A 21524-nucleotide genomic window follows, 5' to 3' on the forward strand; every position below is an offset into this window, starting at 1 on the left:
TGAAAGTGAAAAGTGAAAGTGAAGTCGCTCTGTCGTGTCTGACTCTTAGCGACCCCATGGACTGCAGCCTACCAGGCTCCTCTTGATTTAAGGATTTGTGATTTTTAATATCCTCAATCCATTTCCCCCTTCATTTACAGAAATGTTTGTTTTAAATACCATTTTAACAGCTGAAATTCAACCCACTTTACAGATGGACCCCTTCTGATAAAGGATGGATTTTACAGTACGTTACACGTTGACTAAGTCAGAGGAGGAATCGTTTTTGTGTTGTGAGTTCAATGATTCTGTATGATCCTGTGATTTTCTGGGAAGCCTCATGATGTGAAAAATCAGCCAGTTGTCCCCAGCTTCTTGTTTGCTTCAAAGCCCGAAGAACATGAGCAGGTATCATCTCTGGGATTAGGTGTGAGTGAGTCGGATTTGACAGGACGCAGCACCACAAAGACCCCGACTGGGGCCTTGGAAGTCCATCTACGAGGCGGCTTCAAAGGTGTGGGCTGACACATTGAACCGAGACTACAATTCTAATTCAACTCATCCACATTCCTAGGAGTTTAGGGGAGAGAAAGAGCGCGCTCCAACCTGTCACAGAAGTATTTGCCGCAAATTAACTGGAGGCCCACACTTCAAACAGCGAATGGCAACCTGGGGAGAAGTGATGCGGCATCTCGGGAGCACGTCTGACTCGTCCTCCAGAGCCTGGGGTTCCCCGTCATCTGGTCTCAATTAGTCCTCCACTGCTTCTTGGCCTCTTTCGTGAGCCGTGTCTTCACTCTGTCCCCGCTCCTTGGCTAATCTCTCTCCCCGACACTGATTCTATCCTGAGGCACATCTTTGCTCATCTCGGCCCCTGCCCCGTGGGGGAAGGGGTGCAGACAGCAGGGTCATGAGGAAGGAGCTTTATGAGAAGGGGACTGACCATGATGCCCCACACCGTCAACTCGGTGATCAATGAGTCCGTCCACCTGGTCTCCCCCCCAACCCACCCATCATCGCCTCTGGCCAAAGAGTGGAGGAAGTTGTTTATGATAGTAATTTTCTTGAGATGTCTTTTTCTGCCTTGAATCTGGCCTGTGGCTAACCTATTTCTCACTTGCTGTCGTTACAAGCGCTGCTGTAGGGGTCAGCGGCACTCTCCCTTGGTACATGATTAATTGGGAATGGGCTTTCAAAGAGTTAAACACTCCCTTCTGGCCTCTTAACAGAGAGGGGAATAAAAAACCTTTAACGTGAAGGAGAGCTGTTATTTTTAAGACTTTTTTTTCCTCAAAAAAAAAGGAATGCTGTAAAAACACAGATGATCATATTTCAGTCTTAGACTAGCAACCTGTGTTATCATGTCAGCCTAAATCACTGTTTATCAGACGGGGATGAAGTTACTTTATAATGAAACACTCATGATGAATTTCCTCACCTACCCTCCAACTTCACGACAGTTTGATGGAGAATGTGACTCATTTGTTGTTGTGTGTGCTTGTGTGTGACTGCGTGTGAGAGAGAAGCAGAGACAGAGAAACAGAATAAAGGAGAGGAAGAAGAGAAGGGAGAGGCACCTGGGAGGGGAGAGAGGGGGCAGAGGAGACGCAGGGGCAGGGTTGGGGGAGACAGCCAGCACGCAACAGCTAACGAAACAGCTGATGTTCAGTCGCTTCTACAGAGCGTTATCATCTCTAAGTAGACAGCTTCATTAATCATGAAAACAAAGAGAATGTATGTTTTAATTCTCATTGCCAAGGCCCTTTAAAATTATATACTAAATGGGCCTTTTGCATTGTACTTAAACAAAGGACAAAATTACTGACTTTATGTTACCTATATCTCAGTCTCGAAGCGGAAAAACATTAAGTTTTCAGCCATACTCCAAATGCCCAGCACACATATATATACATAAAATATATACATATACACACACATATATATAATATAAACATACATACATATACACAGATATATATATACACACACACACACATGCTGCTGCTGCTGCTAAGTCGCTTCAGTTGTGTCTGACTCTGTGCGACCCCATAGACGGCAGCCCACCAGGCTCCCCCGTCCCTGGGTTTCTCCAGGCAAGAACACTGGAGTGGGTTGCCATTTCCTTCTCCAATGCATGAAAGTGAAAAGTGAAAGTGAAGTCGCTCAGTCGTCTCCGACTCTTAGTGACCCCATGGATTGCAGCCTACCAGGCTCCTCCATCCATGGGATTTTCTGGGCAAGAGTACTGGAGTGGGGTGCCATGGCCTTCTTCAATATATATATAATATATACATACATACATATACACACACATATACATACAAATATATAAAAATATATATAATTTGTGTACATATGTATATATGGGCTTCCCTAGTGGCTCAGATGGTAAAGAATCTGCCTGCAATGCAGGAGATCTGGGTTCAATCCCTGAGTCAAGAATATCCCCTGGAGAAGGGAATGGCAATCCACTCCACTATTCTTGCCTAGAGAATCCCATGGACAGAAGACCCTGGTGGGCTACAGTCTGAGGGGTTGCAAAGAGTCAGACATGACTGAGCAACTAACATTTTCACTTTTCACATATATATGTATACACACACACACACACACACTCTTCAGATTAAATGATTATTTTTCAACAAAGGGAGGAGTAAATTTCAACTCTGACCTTCGGTTTTCACATTTCTACCATGTCAGAAATGGTAAGGACCTAATAGAAGCAGAAGATATTAACAAGATGTGGCAAGAATACACAGAAGAACTATACAAAAAATATCTTCACGACCCAGATAATCACAATGGTGTGATCACTACCTAGAGCCAGACATCCTGGAATGTGAAGTCAAGTGGGCCTTAGGAAGCATCACTACGAACAAAGCTAGTGGAGGTGATGGAATTCCAGTTGAGCTAGCTCAAATCCTAAAAGATGATGCTGTGAAAGTGCTGCACTCAATATGCCAGCAAATTTGGAAAACTCAGCTGTGGCCACAGGACTGGAAAAGGTCTAATCCCAAAGAAAGGCAATGCCAAAGAATGCTCAAACTACCGCACAATTGCACTCATCTCACATGCTAGCAAAGTAATGCTCAAAATTCTCCAAGCCAGGCTTCAACAGTATGTGAACAGAGAACTCCAGATGTTCAAGCTGGATTTAGAAAAGGCAGAGGAACTTTTGCCAACATCTGTTGGATCATCAAAAAAGCAAGAGACTGTGTGGATCACAACAAATTGTGGAAAATTCTTAAAGAGATGGGAATAGCAGACCATCTGACGTGCCTGCTCAGAATACTCCTTTCTCAGATTACTCCTGAGAAATCTGTATGTAGGTCAGGAAGCAACAGTTAGAACTGGACATGAACAACACACTGGTTTCAAATTGAGAAAGGAGTACATCAAGGCTGCATATTGTCACCATTTAACTTATATGTACAGTACATGATGAGAAATGCTGGGCTGGATGAAGCACAAGCTGGAATCAAGATTGCCGGGAGAAATATCAATAACCTCAGATATGCAAATGACACCACCCTTATGGCAGAAGGCAAAACAGCCTCTTCATGAAAGTGAAATAGGAGAGTGAAAAAGTTGGCTTAAAACTCAACATTCAGAAAACTAGGATCATGGCATCTGGTCCTATCACTTCATGGTAAATAGATGGGGAAACAGTGGAAACAGTGACAGACTTTATTATTGGGGGCTCCAAAATCACTGTAGATGGTGACTGCAGCCATGAAATTAAAAGATACTTGCTCCTTGGAAGAAAAGTTATGACCAACCTAGACAGCATATTAGAAAGCAGAAACATTACTTTGCCAACAAAAGTCCGTCTAGTCAAACTATGGTTTTCCCAGTAGTCATGTGGATGTGAGAGTTGGACTATAAAGAAAGCTGAGTGCTGAAGAGTTGATGCTTTTGAACTGTGGTGTTGGAGAAGACTCTTGAGAGTCCCTTGGACTGCAAGGAGATCCAACCAGTCCATGCTAAAGGAAATCAGTCCTGAATATTCATTGGAAGGACTCATGCTGAAACTGAAACTCCAATACTTTGGCCACCTGATGTGAAGAACTGACTCACTGTAAAAAACCCTGATGCTGGAAAAGATTGAAGGTGGGAGAAGAAGGGGACAACAGAGGATGAGATGGTTGGATGGCGTCACCGACTCAATGGACATGAGTTTGAGTAAACTCTGGGAGTTTATGAAGGACAGGGAGGCCTGGTGTGCTGCAGTCCATGGGGTCGCAAAAAGTGGGACATGACTGAGCGACTGAACTGAACTGAACCACTTCAAAATTTCATTCCTTATACAAGACACACACACACACAGAATTTAGCTGTGTGGGGTGCACAAGCAACAAAGATCCAGTTTTCCTTGTGTTCTCAAACCCAGTCAAAAAATATGGTAGGTCCATATATAATATACTGAAAACTACTGAAACATAAGCTGAGTTTTCTATCTTTGAGATGACTAATGAGTGCACTGGTTCAATAAGAAATTCCTTAGACTCTCTGCCAGACTCATGCTGTGGGGGACAAGCCGACACACAGAAAGACGTGGAAATTATCTAGTTTATAATAGCTGTGTCTGTAGTGATCTCAGAAAGCGTGCAGTTGCCAAATCAATATTGATTTCTTTCTGATCTGGGGTGTGCATGTGTATGAGCTGTCTTCCCCTGGCTGAGGCAGAAATAGGATACAGGATCATGAAAATGAACTCCGTTTCTCCAAGTCATTTACATGTAATACATGTATATTTGTACTTTGAAATAAAAATTTGATTGATGGACTTAAATAATGCCTAAAATATTTAAGAACTCAATCATATAAATCCTTAATTTCCCTTAGGAATCTCCTCTTGGCCACCGAGGAAATCAAGAAGGCCAGCACAGCCTAAACTGACATCCACCTGTTGCAAATTGTGGACCCTGTGGGATCCAGGTTCCAAGGAGAATGAAGATTCTTTCCAAGAGACCATCTGAAAACGGGGCAGGCACGTGATTCAATGAGAAAAGTGAAAGTCTGTTTTCCATTTAAACTGAGCTTCCCTATGAAAGCATTCCATAAAGTTCTGACATATAAAGATAACCAGAAGCAGAGGACACTTCTATTTGATGTCAGGCCATGCACTTATTTCTTGGGGTTCACTCTTTCCCAGGACTATATTATCCTGCTGTGTACCAGGTAACACCCAGAAATAAGTGAAAAGATCTGGTTAATCCCCTACCCTGAACGGACAAGCTGCTGTTCCCCCAGATCAAGGTGAGTCAACTGTGAGCTAACTGGTCAGCAAGTTCTTATGTGTAAATTATTCACTTTGGGAAAGGCAAGCCTTTTAGAAAGCAGACTGATTCCTCAAATGCAACTGAGGGGATCAAATTTCAATACTTTGAATGCCTTTCACTGTACTTACCTTTTAACGGTACAGTTCTAAGACTAGTCCTAAAAGATGAGGAAATCCAGTGGTTTTAAAATGTGTATTGCAGAAGCATTTCAGAGAACTTCAGATTATGATGGTGGTTTGGGACAGAAATAGGGAAGAGAGGCTGGCCCTGTCACTCTTGACTTGGGTCAGAGAAAGTCACTTGTCACTTGATTTATTTGTTGTCTCCATGGATGGTTTTTCAACTTGGAAAGAAGATTCTACTCTTTAAATGAATGAATGAATTTTCTCATCAGATGTCATTCATTCACTATTTTTTTTTTTTGAGTGCCTATGATGTTCTAGATACTATGCTGACTATGGAAGCTACAACGATCTCTCAGCAATAGAGGGTTTCAGGCGCTTAGAAGTGCTTCAGGATAATGCTACAGGACACAGCAGAGGATATGAGTTTAGCCTGGGGAAGTTATTCCCCAAATTATCGTAAACTATCATCAGACAGTTTAAGTGCCTCATGCAGAGTGTCACAGTAGTGTTAGAGAGACCTGTATCACCAACAGTTTAAAGAGGTGCTTCCTGTTCAAACTCATGTTGCTTCAAAAAGAATGGGATCCACATACCAAAACTCACTCCACATTCCTTAAAGACCTGCAACTATAATGATTTGGTGACATGTTCCATTCAGTTCAGTCGCTCAGTCGTGTCCAACTCTGCGACCCCATGGACTGCAGCATGCCAGGCCTCCCTGTCCATGACCAACTCCCAGAGTTTACTCAAAGTCATGTCCATTGAGTCGGTGATGTCATCCAACCATCTCACCCTCTGTCGTCCCCTTCTCCTCCTGCCTTCAATCTTTCCCAGCATCAGGGTCTTTTCCAATGACTCAGCTCTTTGCATCATATGGCCAAAGTACTGGAGTTTCAGCTACAGCATCAGTCCTTCCAATGAATATTCAGGACTGATTTCCTTTAGGATGGACTGGTTGGATCTCCTTGCAGTCCAAGGGACTCTCAAGAGGCTTTGTCAACACCACAGTTCAAAAGCATCAATTCTTCAGCACTCAGCTTTCTTTATGGTCCAACTCTCACATCCACACATGACTACTGGAAAAACCATAGCTTTGACTAGACATGATTTATGTCTTAACCATTTATGTATCTCCAATGTCTATATAGGGCTGGGCAGTAAGTAGGCACTCAACAGAAAGTTTAGTTTTTTGTTTTTTGTTTTTAAGTCAGACATTGAGAGGAAATAAACAGAGGAATATTGCTTTGAAGGTAGCTACCTAAATCAATACATGTCAAGGTAGTTGAAGACAGGAGTTAGCTAAGATATTTGGAGGATCTGACTAACATAAATGAATGAGCTATAAAGAGGGACCTTATCCTTACACTGTCATCTTGTTTTTTGGCAAACACACCCTTCTGCTGAATTTTACACTAAGAGCTTAGTGAACATGCAGTCATTTTAAGAGGCCAAGAGAGAAAGCGCTTTCTTTCACAGACATGTACTTTCTGTGGGTAGAACAGCATTTTCCATTTTGTTAGGTTCCCACACTTCGATTTCAGCATCCCATGGGATTGTAAAACACATTCAACATTTCATATTGGAGTGAACATATTTTTGGCTCCAGAAGTATTCATTTTGATTCAATTCGTAGTTGCATGGAAAGGCATATGAACTTTAACTTCCTTTCTTTAAAGGAGATGGCCGTGGATGGATGACTTGGATACTGATACATAGTCTAGTTTTTAGAAAATGTAATTTATTGCTTATTGTGATTTTTCAGTTTTTAGAATCACTGTGTTCTATCAATTTTGGAAAGGCATGAGCATGTGATAAAAACTGACCTGAAATTTGATCATATTCTTCTGAGAGCAATAATGTACAATTTAAATATTAAAGTCATTAACCCAAATTCTTTTAAAAGATAAAATAGATATAATACTAGGTTACTGAGTTGGATTTTTAAAAATAGTTGCTAGTTTTGAATGAAACCATGCCTCCTTTAAAAAATACAAGCAAAGCATGACCAATTAATCATACAAGTTTCTCTGTGGATTATTTTCAGACAAGCCACATTCCAAGGACATCAACTGGATCTTTCATTGAATCTATGAGCAGAATGTGTACATAAAGCTGTTGCAAAAACAATAGCTAAGCAAATGTGACCTTACTGCATTGTGGTGAAACTACAATTTTGTGTTAATAGAGATCTGTAGTTTTAATCGCATTTATATAGTAATGAAATTTTAGAAAACCATACATACCCAATTGAGTCTGGGAAAAGCTTTATGTTTTTATAATTGTATTAGATCTACCCAATTTTTCCCCTTACATTTTGATTTCTGCCCACACCCAAGGATCTGTCTGTATTTGCGAGGACAATCCAGCTGTTTCTGTTGGTTTGTTTTTTAGCCATGCCCTGAGGCTTCTAGGATCTCAGTTCCCCAACCAGGGATTGAACGTGGGCTCTCAGCAGTGAGAACATGGAATTCTAACCCCTGGATGACCTGGAATTCTATGTATTTGCAAGGAGATAGATGATGTACCTGACTGATTTTGTAGAACTCCATCACCAATGAAGACCATTCTTTTCATTTCTCAAAAATAGCCAGTAATCATTAGGAAAATGTTTAGACCCGGTGAACAGTCCAAAGATTTAGTTTTAATCAGAATTAAATAACATAGATAAATGAGATAAGAAGGGATGCTTAAATTAAGCAAAGCACAAATAAAAATTCTCAGCTTGAGGCTGGCATAGTGTTCAGTGACAATGTGTCCATTATCTGTTTAATTTGATCAAGACAGACAATGACAGGGGACATTCAGGTTCTAAAGATGAAAGTCAGAAGGAGCTCTGTGATTCGGCTTTGCACTTTCCATCACTTCTTGTCTCATTCTTTGTTGTGGTTTTCCTGCAGATAACTTATGTTTAACAGCAAACCTTAAATTACAGACAGAACTGTGAAAACCTACCGGAAGGGCTTTGTAATTATGAAGAAAATTGGACAGAGAAACAACAACAAAAAATGGTTGCTTGTCATTAAGCAGGAAAACACGTGTTTCTCATGAGGAATCATCTGGACTCGGTTCCGGTCGCCGGTGGCAGAAGCTGTGAGAGGTACCCATCTTCTGATTCAGTAATTTTCTAGCCACAGAACTTGGTTTGTGTACATTTGCTTAGAGATGGATCAAAGGCCTCATGGTAAAACTTAGGAGGAAGCCATGTTTCTTGAAAACTGATTCCCTGCAAGCTAAATATATCTTTAAAGAAAATATACCTTTTCTAAAGAAAAGACATTTGCTGCTCAGATGCTTGATAGAAAAGAAAACAAACATATCCATCTAAAAAATTAGGACTGAAAAACAAGTCTCAAATTCTTTAACCAGAAAGTTCAATTCCTATGCCTTCCATGTAATTACAGGCTGATTTCAGGGGCTGGATTCATTGTTGAGCTCCAAACTACCCTAAGATAAAATCAGTTTGATTTGGGGTTCCTAATTTCATCTTCTGAAATAAAAGAGCTGAAAGCTCTATGTCAAAAACACCAAAAAACCCTATCAAAAAATGGAGAGATCTAAAGCGATGTTTCTCCATAGAAAACATACAGATCGTCAAAAGCACAAGAAAAAATGCTCAACATTTAATCATCAGAGAAATGCAAACCAAAAGTACAATGAGGTATCACATTACGCCAGTCAGAAAGGCCGTCATCAAAAAAATCTACAAAAAATAAATGCTGGAGAGTGTGTGGAGAAATGAGACTGCCCCTACACTGTTGGTGGGCACGGAAATTGGTACAACCACTGTGGAGAACAGCACGGACTTCACTTTAAACACTACAAACAGAGCTACCATCTGACGCAGCAGTCCCACTCCTGGGCATTTATCTGGAGAAAACCATTACTTCAAAAAGACACATGCACCCCAGCCTTCTCTGCAGCACTACTTACAATAGCAAGGCACGAAACAATCTCAATGTCCACTGACAGAGGAATGGTACATATAAACAATGGAATATTAGTCATAAAAAAAATGAAATAATGCCACTCGCAGCAACAGCAACATGGGTTGACCAAGAGATGATCATGTAAGTGAGGCAGGTCAGGCTGAGAAAGGCAAATATCGTATGATATCACTTTTATGTGGAACCTTTAAAAAATGATGTGAGTGAACTTATTTACATAACAGGAACAGATTTACAGATTTAGAGAATGAACTTACAGTCATCAGGGGGGAATGTGGTGGGGAAGGTTGGTCTGTATGTTTGGGAGTTTGGGATTAACATGTACATACTGCTATATTTAAAATATTCATAGATAACCAATAAGGACCTACTGTGTAGCACAGGGGCTTCCCTGATAGCTCAGCTGGTAAAGAATCTGCCTGCATTGCAGGAGATCCCAGTTTGATTCCTGGGTCGGGAGGATCCCCTGGAGAAGGGATAGGCTACCCACTTCAGTATTCTTGGGCTTCCCTTGTGGCTCAGCTGGTAAAGAAAATTATAGCACAGGGAACTCCACTCAATACTCTGTAATAACCTAAATGGGAACAGAATCCAAAAAAAACAACGATAGATACATGTATATGTATAACTGAATCGCTTTGCTGTACACCTCAAATTAACACATTGATAATCAACTATACTCCAATATAAAGTAAAGAAATTAAAAATGTATCACATAGCAAAAGCAATAAAAATAAGATAAAATAGGTCCTTCCGGGGGGTGGGGGGGGGGGAGTTACATGTAGTCATACTTTTAAACTCTTTTTTAAATTCATCTTTCTTAGTAAATGTTTGATTAGTACCTTAAATAATAATAGTAATAGTTGAATTAGACTTGTTTCTTTGATTTGAAAAGAGCAGAGCAATATGACTAGCCTGAGAGCAGATATCATACTCATAGATGGAAAAGATTTGGACTCCAATTCAACTCTGCTTTTTTCCTAGCTACGTGAGCTAGGCAAATCTTTTAACATTTCTTCATCACACTTCATTGCTTATTTTTCTGGCAAGTCAGTGAGGCAGGGTTTCTGTCCCAGTTTTGCAAGTGAGAGATTGAAGCTGAATGTGACTAACGGGAGTGCTTGGTTACCTAAGTCCTCGGTACGCGGTGGCCACAGGGACTTCTAACACCTGAGACATACCACATGCCTCTGAAAGCACACGATTGGCCCCATTTTATAAACTGGAGGAAGCAAACCCTGAGATGTGACGCGGACCAGAGACAAAGTCTCCGTGACAATTCTGTTACAGCGTCATTCGCAGATATGGTGGCTGTTTTCACTCTCCTCGTCGTTAACCATTTATTTTTTTCTCTTCTCACCTCTAAAGAAAACGGCAGCCAAAAAAGTGAGTTGGCTTGCTCTATAAAACTGTCTTGCTGCTGCTAAGTCGCTTCAGTTGTGTCCAACTGTGTGTGACCCCATAGATGGCAGCCCACCAGGCTCCTCTGTCCACAGGGTTCTCCAGGCAAGAACACCGGAGTGGGTTGCCATTTCCTTCTCCAAAACTGTCTAGCCATCAAGCAAGTGTTCTTTCCACTACGTCGCTCTGCCTCCAAGGCTGGCAAATCCCTGTAATGAATAACTATGAACAGACTATCCAAACGGCAGAGGCAGACAAACCGGAATCATGTAAAAAATGATCCCTGGGATCCCTCAGCAAACTGAACAGCCAGGTGGGCTGGTGGAAGGCTGGCATCTAAACGTGAAAGTTGGCACATTCTCCCGGGGACCCACTGGATCCCTCTTTCCCCCAGATGAAGGGGCTGTCTTTGCCCTTTGAGCTTTAGCCTGTTAGGACACAGGTATGAACTAGTGGCTCTTTAAGCTAGCTTAAATGGGGGTCGTCACTAGACACGCAGCAAGAGGCAGTGAGAGCTGAATAAAGAGAAGGGGCTTACTTCAAAGACCAGCGTCTCATTGATGGGGCCCGGGGCAGACAGGCATTCGGGGCGGTTGAAGGCACGCTGGTACTCAAACACGGTCCCCGCAAAGGCAAACTCCCCTGGCCAGTCGACGCTCCAGCCCCCTGTGAGGTAATACTTGTGACCGAGGCTTCGGACCGCGAGGTAGCTGGAGGATACCTGCAGCTCCTGGACCTCGACGCTGCGGGCGCCCGCCGGGATGGTGACCACCGGGTAATACTCTAAGTGGAGAGAGCAGAACATTTTTGTCACCCATGTCAGACACGGGGGACCCCGTCAGAGAGCCGCAGCGGCCCTCCTTACAGAGCGGGGCTCATTTCTACTCTTACGCAGTGAAAACACTCAGTTATTCCATTTTTCAAGTGGTAGGAACACCCGAGAGAGAAAATGATGTACTTTCCCCAAGTACATGCATGTGGACAGAAAACACGCTTCTCTTTTCCTTCATGGCTTTTCCCAAAAGCCATGAAACTCAAAGATGCTTTTTATTTTTAATCAATCTGGAAAAAAACTTGGAGCCACCTAGTCTCAACTGTGGTGTGCAGAAGACAGGGCTCAAAGCTCAATTCTACTCAAGACGGTGAGATAACTGCTTCAAGTACGCGTCTTATGTTTTAAGTGTGGACCATCTAAGTTCCATAATACAGGGACTTCCCTGTGGTCCAGTGGCTAACACTCTGCACTCCCAACGCAGGGGGCCCAAGTTTGATCCCTGGTCAGGGAACTAGATCTCACATGCCACAACTGAGACTGGTACAACCAAATAAATAAATACATATATTTTTAAAAAGTTCCACAATACGTTCTTTAACAAATACAGGTGGCACAGCATATTGAAATTGCTCAGCAGAAAGGCGTTTGTTGAACACACCTCTGGATGTTTGTGTTGCTAAAACTACTCATCCTCCTCTGCTCTTGCATAAGTAACAGTACGTGAACCAACAACTTCCAGATGTTCAAGACGGATTTAGAAAAGGCAGAGGAACCAGAGATCAAATTGCCAATATCCAATGGATCATAGAGAAAGCAAGAGAATTCCAGAAAAACATCTGCTTCATTGACTATGCTAAAGCCTCTGACTGTGTGGATCACAACAAACTGTGGAAAATTCTTAGAGAGATGGGAATAGCAGACCACCTGACCTGCCTCCTGAGAAATCTGTATGCAGGTCAAGAAACAACAGTTACAACTGGGCATGGAACCATGGACTGGTTCAAAATTGGGAAAGGAGTACATCAAGGCTGTATATTGTTACCCTGCTTATTTAACTTATATGCAGAGTACATAATGTGGAATGCTGGGCTGGATGAAGCACAAGCTGGAATCAAGACTGCCGGGAGAAATACCAATAACCTCAGATATGCAGATGACACCACCCTTATGGCAGAAAGTGAAGAGGAACTAAAGAGCTTCTTAATGAAGGTGAAAGAGGAGAGTGAAAAAGCTGGCTTAAAACTCAATATTCAAAAAACAAAGATCATGGCATCCGGTCCCATCACTTCATGGCAAATAGATGGGAAAAAATGGAAACAGTGACAGACTTTATTTTCTTGGGTTCCAAAATCACTGCAGATGGTGACTGAAGACATGAAATTAAAAGACACTTGCCTCTTGGAAGAAAAGTTATGGCCAACCTAGACAGCATATTAAAAAGCAGAGACATTGCCAACAAAGGTCCATCTAGTCAAAGCTATAGTTTTTCCAGTGGTCATGTATGGATGTGAGAGTTGGACTATAAAGAAAGCTGAGCGCTAAAGAATTGATTCTTTTAAACTGTGGTGTTGAAGAAGACTCTTGAGAGTCCCTTGGACTGCAAGGAGATCCAGCCAGTCCATCCTAAAGGAGATCAGTCCTGGGTGTTCATTGGAAGAACTGATGCTGAAGCTGAAGCTCCAATACTTTGGCCACCTGATGTGAAGAACTGACTCATTAGAAAAGACCCTGATGCTGGGAAAGATCGAAGGCCGGAGGAGAAGGGGACAACAGAGGATGAGATGGTTGGATGGCATCATTTACTCAATGGATATGAGTTTGAGCAATCTCCAGGAGATGGTGAAGGACAGGGAAGATCAGCGTGCTGCAGTCCATGGTGTCAAGAGTCGGACACGTCTGAGTGACTGAGCAATAACAAAGCATCAAAAGCCATCATCTTCCATGCCTCATATGAGCTAGTGAAAAGCTGGATCGAATTTAGCAAGTCTCAGATTCATTTGGCAGCAAAGGACATGTCCCACCACTCACAGCACCGAATCTGCAGCATTTCTTACCATTTGCTTTGTGCTGGTTGAGGTACAGGCCTTTGTAAAACTTGCAAGTTGAGTTATCACCTTTGCAAACACCACAGGCATCTGAAACTGCTTTAGAGCCAAGTTCATGATCACATCCCACTGGCTGTGACCAAAAAAAAAAGAGTGAGAAAATCAAACATTTGAGAAGCCACTGGCTTAGAATAACCAAAAGGTATACATGGTTTTCTGTATTTACTGAATATTAGGAAGGTGGTGCAGCTTTAGGATTAAAAGCAGAGTCTCAAGTTTGACTAGGGATTTAAATCCTTCCTCTGCTATTACTGGACATATGATTAGGGAAGTCACAAAACTTCTCTAAGGCTTACAGCCTTCATCTGTAAAACTGTGAAAAGCCACTACTGCTGTTAATGGGAGGGGAATTTATTCAGGCCAGTTCTACCAGTGAAACATAAAAATGCTGGGACCCCCCCAACCCTGACACCAACCCAAGGACACTCACACTCCCTTAAAAGATCACGGAGCTCACAATCAAATTGAAAAGAGAAAGTAGATACCGGAAGAAAAAGAAAAACTAACCCACAATAAACAGAAATGCTATTTCCAAGCACATTTACGAGGTTCTAAGCATGTACTGCATGTTCTTAGTGAACACGCAAGAAAAGTCTCCTGCTACTGTTATCTCCATTCTTATTTAATTTTTACAACTTTCATGTAAAGTAGGATACACCAGCACCTCCGTATGTGGAAAGGGAGTGAAAGAGAAACTCAAATCACAGGACAGGGGTCATGAAAGAAAGGGGTCAAGAAAGTGAGCAGGGACTTGGAGATAAAAACTCACGTCCAGCTTGAAAATGTTACCCTTTTCCCTTCACCAGCTGCTCTTATCCAGACATAAGAATCTCCCGCAACACTTCTCCTGCTATGCATTTAATAGGAGGCAGCACAAGCATGACCACGTGTTCCAAAGCAGAAATGTTCTCTTACTTCACAGATCCCGTCAATGCAAACGTCGTTCTTGTTTGGGGAACAAGGAGTCCCGTCTTTCACCTTGCTGGACATGGCGAAAAAGAATTCAAAGTTCTCAGCCTTGCAGTACAGTTTACATCGGTCTTCCTCTAGAAGCAAAGACATCAAACGAGGTCACGGTCAAGAGGAAATCCTAGGACAATGATGTGATTACTGAAAAGATGAGTTAAATTTATTTAGAAAGCTACTATGGTCAAGGTGGAAAGTGTTACAGTTTTCCATGTCGGTGTGTGCATGCATGGATGCCTGAGAGCAGATGTGTGTGGCTTTTAAAAACATGAACTCCTTTTAGTAATCCATATAATACTTTAACATTAATACATGAGAACTTTATTTTCCTAATCCTAAGAGCCACAATACAAGTGATTGGTGGCTTGTGTCCCTACCCTCCTTGGATAGTAAATATTTAAGACTTCACAGACCCTGAGGTCAGCTATTAATAGCATGTAAATGAAAGAGCATTGCTGTGTCCCAATAAAACAATATTTAAAAAGACGGGTCAGGGACTTCCCTGGCGGTCCAGTGGTTGAGACTTTGCCTTCCAGTGCAGGGGGTATGGGTTGCTTCCCTGGTCGGGGAGCTAAGATCACATGTGCCTTGGAGCCAAAAAAATCAAGTCATAAAGCAGAAACAGTATTGTAACAAACTCAGTAAAGACTTCAAAAGTGGTCCACTTAAAAAAAAAAAAAAAGCTTTAAAAAAGGGTCACAATTGACCCATAGGTCATAATTTTCTGATTGCGATTTAGGACAGGCACAATGATTTTAGATATTTATTCAGTCTCTTAAGAGGGAACGTTTTAGGCACTTTGGAAAAAAAGGCATATGGCCAATAATGTTTACAAAACATATAGAAGAGAGTCAAATCGTGAAAAGGCAGAGGAAGTAAACAAACTCAGCATTAAGACTAAAGCAATGTTAGGTCTCTGAGAAGTTTTTGGTATCACACGCAAAAATAAAGTATTATCTTTATAGAGCTCTTGTTATCAGAAAGGCATTTTCGTGCCAATTTCTCCCATAGAAAGAGCCCTTTCCGGCCAGGAATTCCACATGACGCTGTTCACATGAGACTTGATGTGGGCGATGTTGTGTGAAATCCTTGACAACAGTCTTACAACAAACGTGTGAGCAGTTCGCAACTGGACACATTTCCCAAACCACTCCATAAAAGACAGGGTCAAAGACAGGAGCGAAGGGAAGTTACTATGGCCCAAATGTGCAGCCATAGGGATGGATTCCATTTTTTTTCTCACCTAGGAATTTTTTCTAATAGCATTTTTATTTCACGAGTCCTCCTCAGTGCATGTGAGATTAGGGAGCTAGAAAACATAGATACCCTCTCTTTTCTCCATCATTGCCAAGAATTAACAAGTTATAGAAAGTTCAGTGTTTCCACACAGGTTCCTGAGAAAGTTTAGGAACTAGTCTATTAGAAACACAGAAATTGGGGTGGGGGATAAATTAAGATAAATTAATTTAATAAATTAAATTTGGGATTAACAGATATGCACTGATACATATAAAATAAACAGCAAGGTCCTACTGTATAGCATAGACAGCTATACTCAATATCTTGCAATAACCTATAAGCGGAAACAATCTGAAAAAGAATATATACTATATATAACTGAATCATTTTCCTGTACACTTAAAACTAACAGACATTGCAAATCAACTATACTTCAATTTAAAAAAAGGAATACAGAAGAAAAAGCTAATCAGTGTAAGACAAGGACTGTCTAGATTTATGAAAAGTCTTTCCCTGATTCTTCCCAAGCAGCATGAATGTCACAGACCTTCAAATCATGGTCTGTCTTCTACGATTTTAAGTAAGTATTAAAGAGAGAAGAGGAAAGGATGCGAAAGCCTTAACTTTTGTGTCTCCTGCGGTAGGATGAGACCCTATGCCTGGGGTCTCTGTTTTATTCAATGTCCTCGCCTCTGCACGGAGCAGAGAGTCTCCCAGGAGGAGGTCCTCAGTCAGTATTTGTTGAATGAATGAATGAAATGGCAAGTTCCCTACCTAGTAAAGCTGCAATAATATTAGTGACAGAAATTTGAAACCAGAAAATATTTTGTAACATTTGCTGATGTTGAGCAAAGCTGTAGTATCACCTGATTTGTACAAGCTACTTAATACTTATTATAATGAGGTCTGATTACATCAGTTCTTTTTGGTTATTGATAATATAGGTTCATTTTGAGCTTTTGTACAGAAGCAGCCTTCTGTCTTATTTCCAATGAATTATCATTAAATCTGGTCTCTTCCCATTCTGCATATGTCTGACTGGGATTCACATTTATCCTTTTCCAAGGGAGGGTAGATGAGTTTTGATAAAGCGAATGAATGGAAAAAAATTGATAGGAAACAGAATGGTCTCAGCTTATTTTGCACAGAATTATTCTGTTTCTGTAACAGAAAGTACATTAAATCTGGTACTTATACACATGGTAACTAAATTTTGATATTGAGCCAAAATCAAAACAAATCAATGTAAAAGTTCAAATACAAGCTATTACTTTGCTATAGTCCCAAGAATTTAATATAGAGATATTTCTTATTCATGATGTGTGCGTGTGTGTGAGTGTGCATACACTCTGAAAATAGGTCTTCCCATGTCTGTTATCATCTATCATGTCAGTTACTGAGAATGGTGTCTCCATGGGGCAGATATGGTTTCATGAGTTTTTGGTCTGGACAGTTCATACCAATTGCAATTAACATCCCCGGGAGACTTAATCGCTGAAATGTCAAAAGTAAGTTTAGAAACATAAGTACATTCCAAACACATGACCTCTTCAACTTGTACATGTGGGAGGCAAGGGATGTCTTGTGAAAAAAAAAAATGTGGAAAAATAAACAAACCCACAGAACTGAATGAAAACCTGGGCCAGGACGGGCCCGGGGAATGAAAGGTAAACACTGAAACTCTTTATACAGGCAGCAATTTTTTCTGTGCTGTTCATTCACATTACTGTTCACATGGAGATATGTTTGTTTGAGGTTCATAGAGACCAAATTACCTTCCACTTTCATATAGGGTTTCCACTGGTAGAACCATCCACGGAAAGGCTTGCTGTTATACTCTGCACACTGCTGGGCTCGGAAATCCAAGCTGTTTTTATCACAAGGGTTAATATTGCACAGCTGATAAACACGGCTAGAGCCAGGACAGAACTTGCCGCCATACTGAGGCCTGACAAGAAAATTACAGCTCTTTAAATACCAGCAAGCAAAGGGCTCACTATTAGTCACAGGCAATATTATAGGGAGGGGCCATCATTATGGTCATGGTCACAGTGATGGCAGTGGGAACAGTCTCTTACAACAGTGGAAATATGTAGCCCACAACCCTTCTTGTACCCACGGCAGACATAACTAATCAACCAACGATTTTTCTTTTTCTCTGATTTCTTTTCTCTGCATGGCCCTAGGGTAGATACAACCAGTGTTCATCAATTGCCATGTTAGGTGAAATGTATTTGCCACCTCTGAATCCAATCTGTACATTCTGGCGACTTCCATAAAGACTGACGGAGGCATATTCTTGACACTCATCCTATTACCTCGTGTGTTAGGGAAATCTGCAAACACACCTAAATGTTCGTGTTCAGTGTGTGACACACGCAAACACACGTGCCCCATTTGTTGGCACCAAAGCTCTTCCAGTGCAGATCCAGCCTCCTCCCCAGCTTCGCTCCCATCTCTGACCCCTCTCCTCTCCCTACAGTTTGCAGAGCACCTCCTGGGATGTAGAGATCACTGAGCTCCTTTGTAGAAGGTCACCAAAGCCCTTCCAGTGCAGATCCAGCCTCCTCCCAGCTTGGCTCCCATCTCTGACCCCTCTCCTCTCCCTACGGTTTGCAGAGCACCTCCTGGGATGTAGAAGGTCCATTAGGACACTGAGCGTATGACTTGCCATATCTTCCAGTCTAGGGTTGTCAGACTCATAAGTGCTTTATTCCTAGGATTCTAAACTCGGGGGTGGGGGAACATGCCCTTGTTTGTATCTGCGTAATTCCTTTTTAACATTGCAGGTGGCCTGCTCCTTTCCTGCCAAGCACAATGGGAAATGGGTTTCCAGAGTAAGGAATCCCGATCTTGCTAGGTAGACTGCAAAAACCAGAAAGCAAAATAAAAAAGGAGTGTCAACCCCACTGAAAAAAGTTACCAATAATGTCTTCTCCAGCATACTCCAGGCACAAAGAAATTACCTCTTTTCATTTCCATGAAATGGATTAAAAACCATCTATAGATCATCTCTTACAAAAGCTCAATGCAAACATGTAACACAGAAGAAGGATCCAAGTTAATAAATATATGTGATTAAAATTCCTTGTCTCTTTAGGAAGCACAGAAATGCTATAAAACACCTCTGGATTTGCTTCAGCACATTTGATCAAATCCTCCTATGCGAAAATGGATTCAACAGAACGGGGAAGTGTCACATCGCCAGAATGAGATTTTTAAGCTATTTCAAAACACTCTGGAACAGCTACTAAAGCATTTAGCAGTTATTGTGCTAGATCGAATCCCCCAAGAATTCTTAAACATTATCCAAAAAAGCATTTAGAAAAATCTTCAAGTGCCACATGAGAGCCTTCCTCTATTCCTGGTCATCTTTACAAGTCGTGCATAATTAAAATTGCCTCAGCGTAAGCCTTTCTAGTCTGAGATTTTACAAATAAGCTTCATTTAGACTATTCAAATTCAACAAAGTGAAAGAGGACCACCTGTGAATTCTTCAATTCAGAAAGTGGAAAAGACCTCATAACTCATACAGGGACTTCCCTGGTGGTCCAGGGGTTAAGAATCTGCCTGCCAATGCAGGGGTGTGGGTTGGATCCCTGGTCAGGGAACGAAGATCCCACATGCGTGGGGCAACCAAGCCCATGTACCACAACTACCGAGCCTGCGTGCCACAGCTAAGATCTCGCGTGCTGCAACTAAGGCCCAGGGTAGTCAAATAAAAACCCAGCAAAAAACCTCACATAGCCATCCCCTCAGTGTACAGATGAAGTGAAAGATGGCCGACAGCGCTTCTCAGATGTGCTGAATGGAGGTCACATGGCTAGAAAGAGCCAGAGCAGAGCTCCACCTCATGCCTTTGGGCTCCCCAGGATGCGGGTCCTGCTCAGCTGTGCCTGCACGGAACTGCGGTCAGCAGGCGGGGCCGGGCACAGGAAGACAAAGAGGGAGACGGGACGCCCAGCGCTTCGGGGGCGGGCTGCGGGCAGCGGAGCAGATCTGAAGGGAAGCACACTCTGCTCCTTGCCAGCTTTTCCGCAGGCAATTTCAGCCAGCCTCCCGATGTGTCGAGTGAGGACGGCTGTGATGATTACCTGAGAGACCGCCGGTAGAGCTTTGGGCAGAGGACCAATCAATTGTAACTATTTTAAAGTGCTTTCTACTTTTAATGACTAGCAAGAATTTGGAATTTGCCATCAAATCTTCAAATACGTTTTTTCCCTGCAACTTGGAACATGAGTATTAGGATAAATTAACAGAAAATTCTACCATGATGTCCCTTGGTACAATGAGTTCTGTATGATTAAAAACAAAAAACCCCCAAATATCTAGGTGCATGATTTTGTCTTTATATGAGACTACTATGAAGTATATCCATATTTGCTTCTGCATAATTTAGTCAGTCCTGACTACAAATGGTTATATTGTTGGTTGATCATTATATTTTGCAATGGCTGAGCATTACAAGCAGTTGGGAAGCTGTTTTTAAGAAGTATTTATATATGTAACTCTCCCTCCATATATACACATACACACATATACATTTATATAACATATATTTACATATGTGTATATATATACACATATACAGAGAAGGCAATGGCACCCCACTCCAGTACTCTTTTGCCTGGAAAATCCCATGGACGGAGGAGCCTGGTAGGCTGCAGTCCATGGGGTCGCTAAGAGTCAGACAGGACTGAGCAACTTCACTTTCACTTTTCACTTTCATGCACTGGAGAAGGAAATGGCAACCCACTCCAGTGTTCTTGCCTGGAGAATCCCAGGGACAGGGAAGCCTGGTGGGCTGCCGTCTATGGGGTCCCACAGAGTCGGACACGACTGAAGCGACTTAGCAGCAGCAGCATATGTATATTTATATACAATCAATCACACATGTGTAAATATACACAGACACAGATACACACACACATACATATAAATATTCCTGGACTTCTTCAAAGGCTTTCTCAATAAAAATACACGATGAGGAATATGAAGAAATCAGTGTTTTTTAAAAGCACAGTTGGTGATTCTGATAATCAGCTGAGTCTGGAATTTACTGGTTGGAAAATGGGCCAGAGATATGATTCAATGATTCTTCTGTTAGTCTTTCTCAAATGGATTCATAGTTTAGGAGTGTTCAAGAATGTTCTAGAGAGTTCTAGAATGCCTTCCCTGGTAGCTCAGCTGGTTAAGAATCTGCCTGCAATGGAGGAGACCCAGGTTTGATTCCTGGGTCAGGAAGATCCCCTGGAGGAGAGATAGGCTACTCATTTCAGTATTCATGGGCTTCCCTGATGGCTCAGATGGTAAAGAATACACCTGCAATGTGGGATACCTGGGTTGGATCCCTGGGTTGGAGAGATACCCTGGAAGAGGGCATGGCAAGCCCACTCCAGTATTCTGGCCTGGAGAATCCCATGGACAGAGGAGCCTGGGGGGCTACAGTCCATGGGGTGCAGTCAGACACAACTGAGCGACTAAGCACACACAGAATGCTTTAGCAAGTTTACTTATCAGGATTTGAATTGTTCCATTTGAATTTTCATTATTCATTTTCTTGAACAGAGTGTATAGGAATTTCACTAGGCTCTTTTCCAGGGAACCAGAAAAAAATGTTCCCAGTAAGGATGAAGACAGTGGGATCTTGGTTCGACTCCCCCACATCCAGCCTGGTGACCTGAACAAGGGCTGCCACTCTGAATGGG

The 21524-nt window shown here is 42.0% G+C and overlaps 1 protein-coding gene across 1 annotated transcript in view; it reads right to left on the reverse strand.

Annotated features, from left to right (window-relative positions):
* The window catches only part of ADAMTS18 (ADAM metallopeptidase with thrombospondin type 1 motif 18), a 147112-nt gene that overhangs the window by 30418 nt on the left and 95170 nt on the right, over positions 1-21524 (reverse strand). The window contains exons 14-17 of the mRNA XM_070771921.1: positions 17592-17764; positions 14527-14657; positions 13561-13684; positions 11270-11514 (exon numbers count right to left, since the gene is read on the reverse strand). Of these exons, the coding sequence (XP_070628022.1) occupies positions 11270-11514; positions 13561-13684; positions 14527-14657; positions 17592-17764 (673 nt within the window). The remainder of the gene's footprint in view (positions 1-11269; positions 11515-13560; positions 13685-14526; positions 14658-17591; positions 17765-21524) is intronic.

This window comes from Bos indicus, chromosome 18 (assembly GCF_029378745.1).
Source record: "Bos indicus isolate NIAB-ARS_2022 breed Sahiwal x Tharparkar chromosome 18, NIAB-ARS_B.indTharparkar_mat_pri_1.0, whole genome shotgun sequence".
Taxonomy (NCBI): Eukaryota; Metazoa; Chordata; class Mammalia; order Artiodactyla; family Bovidae; genus Bos; species Bos indicus.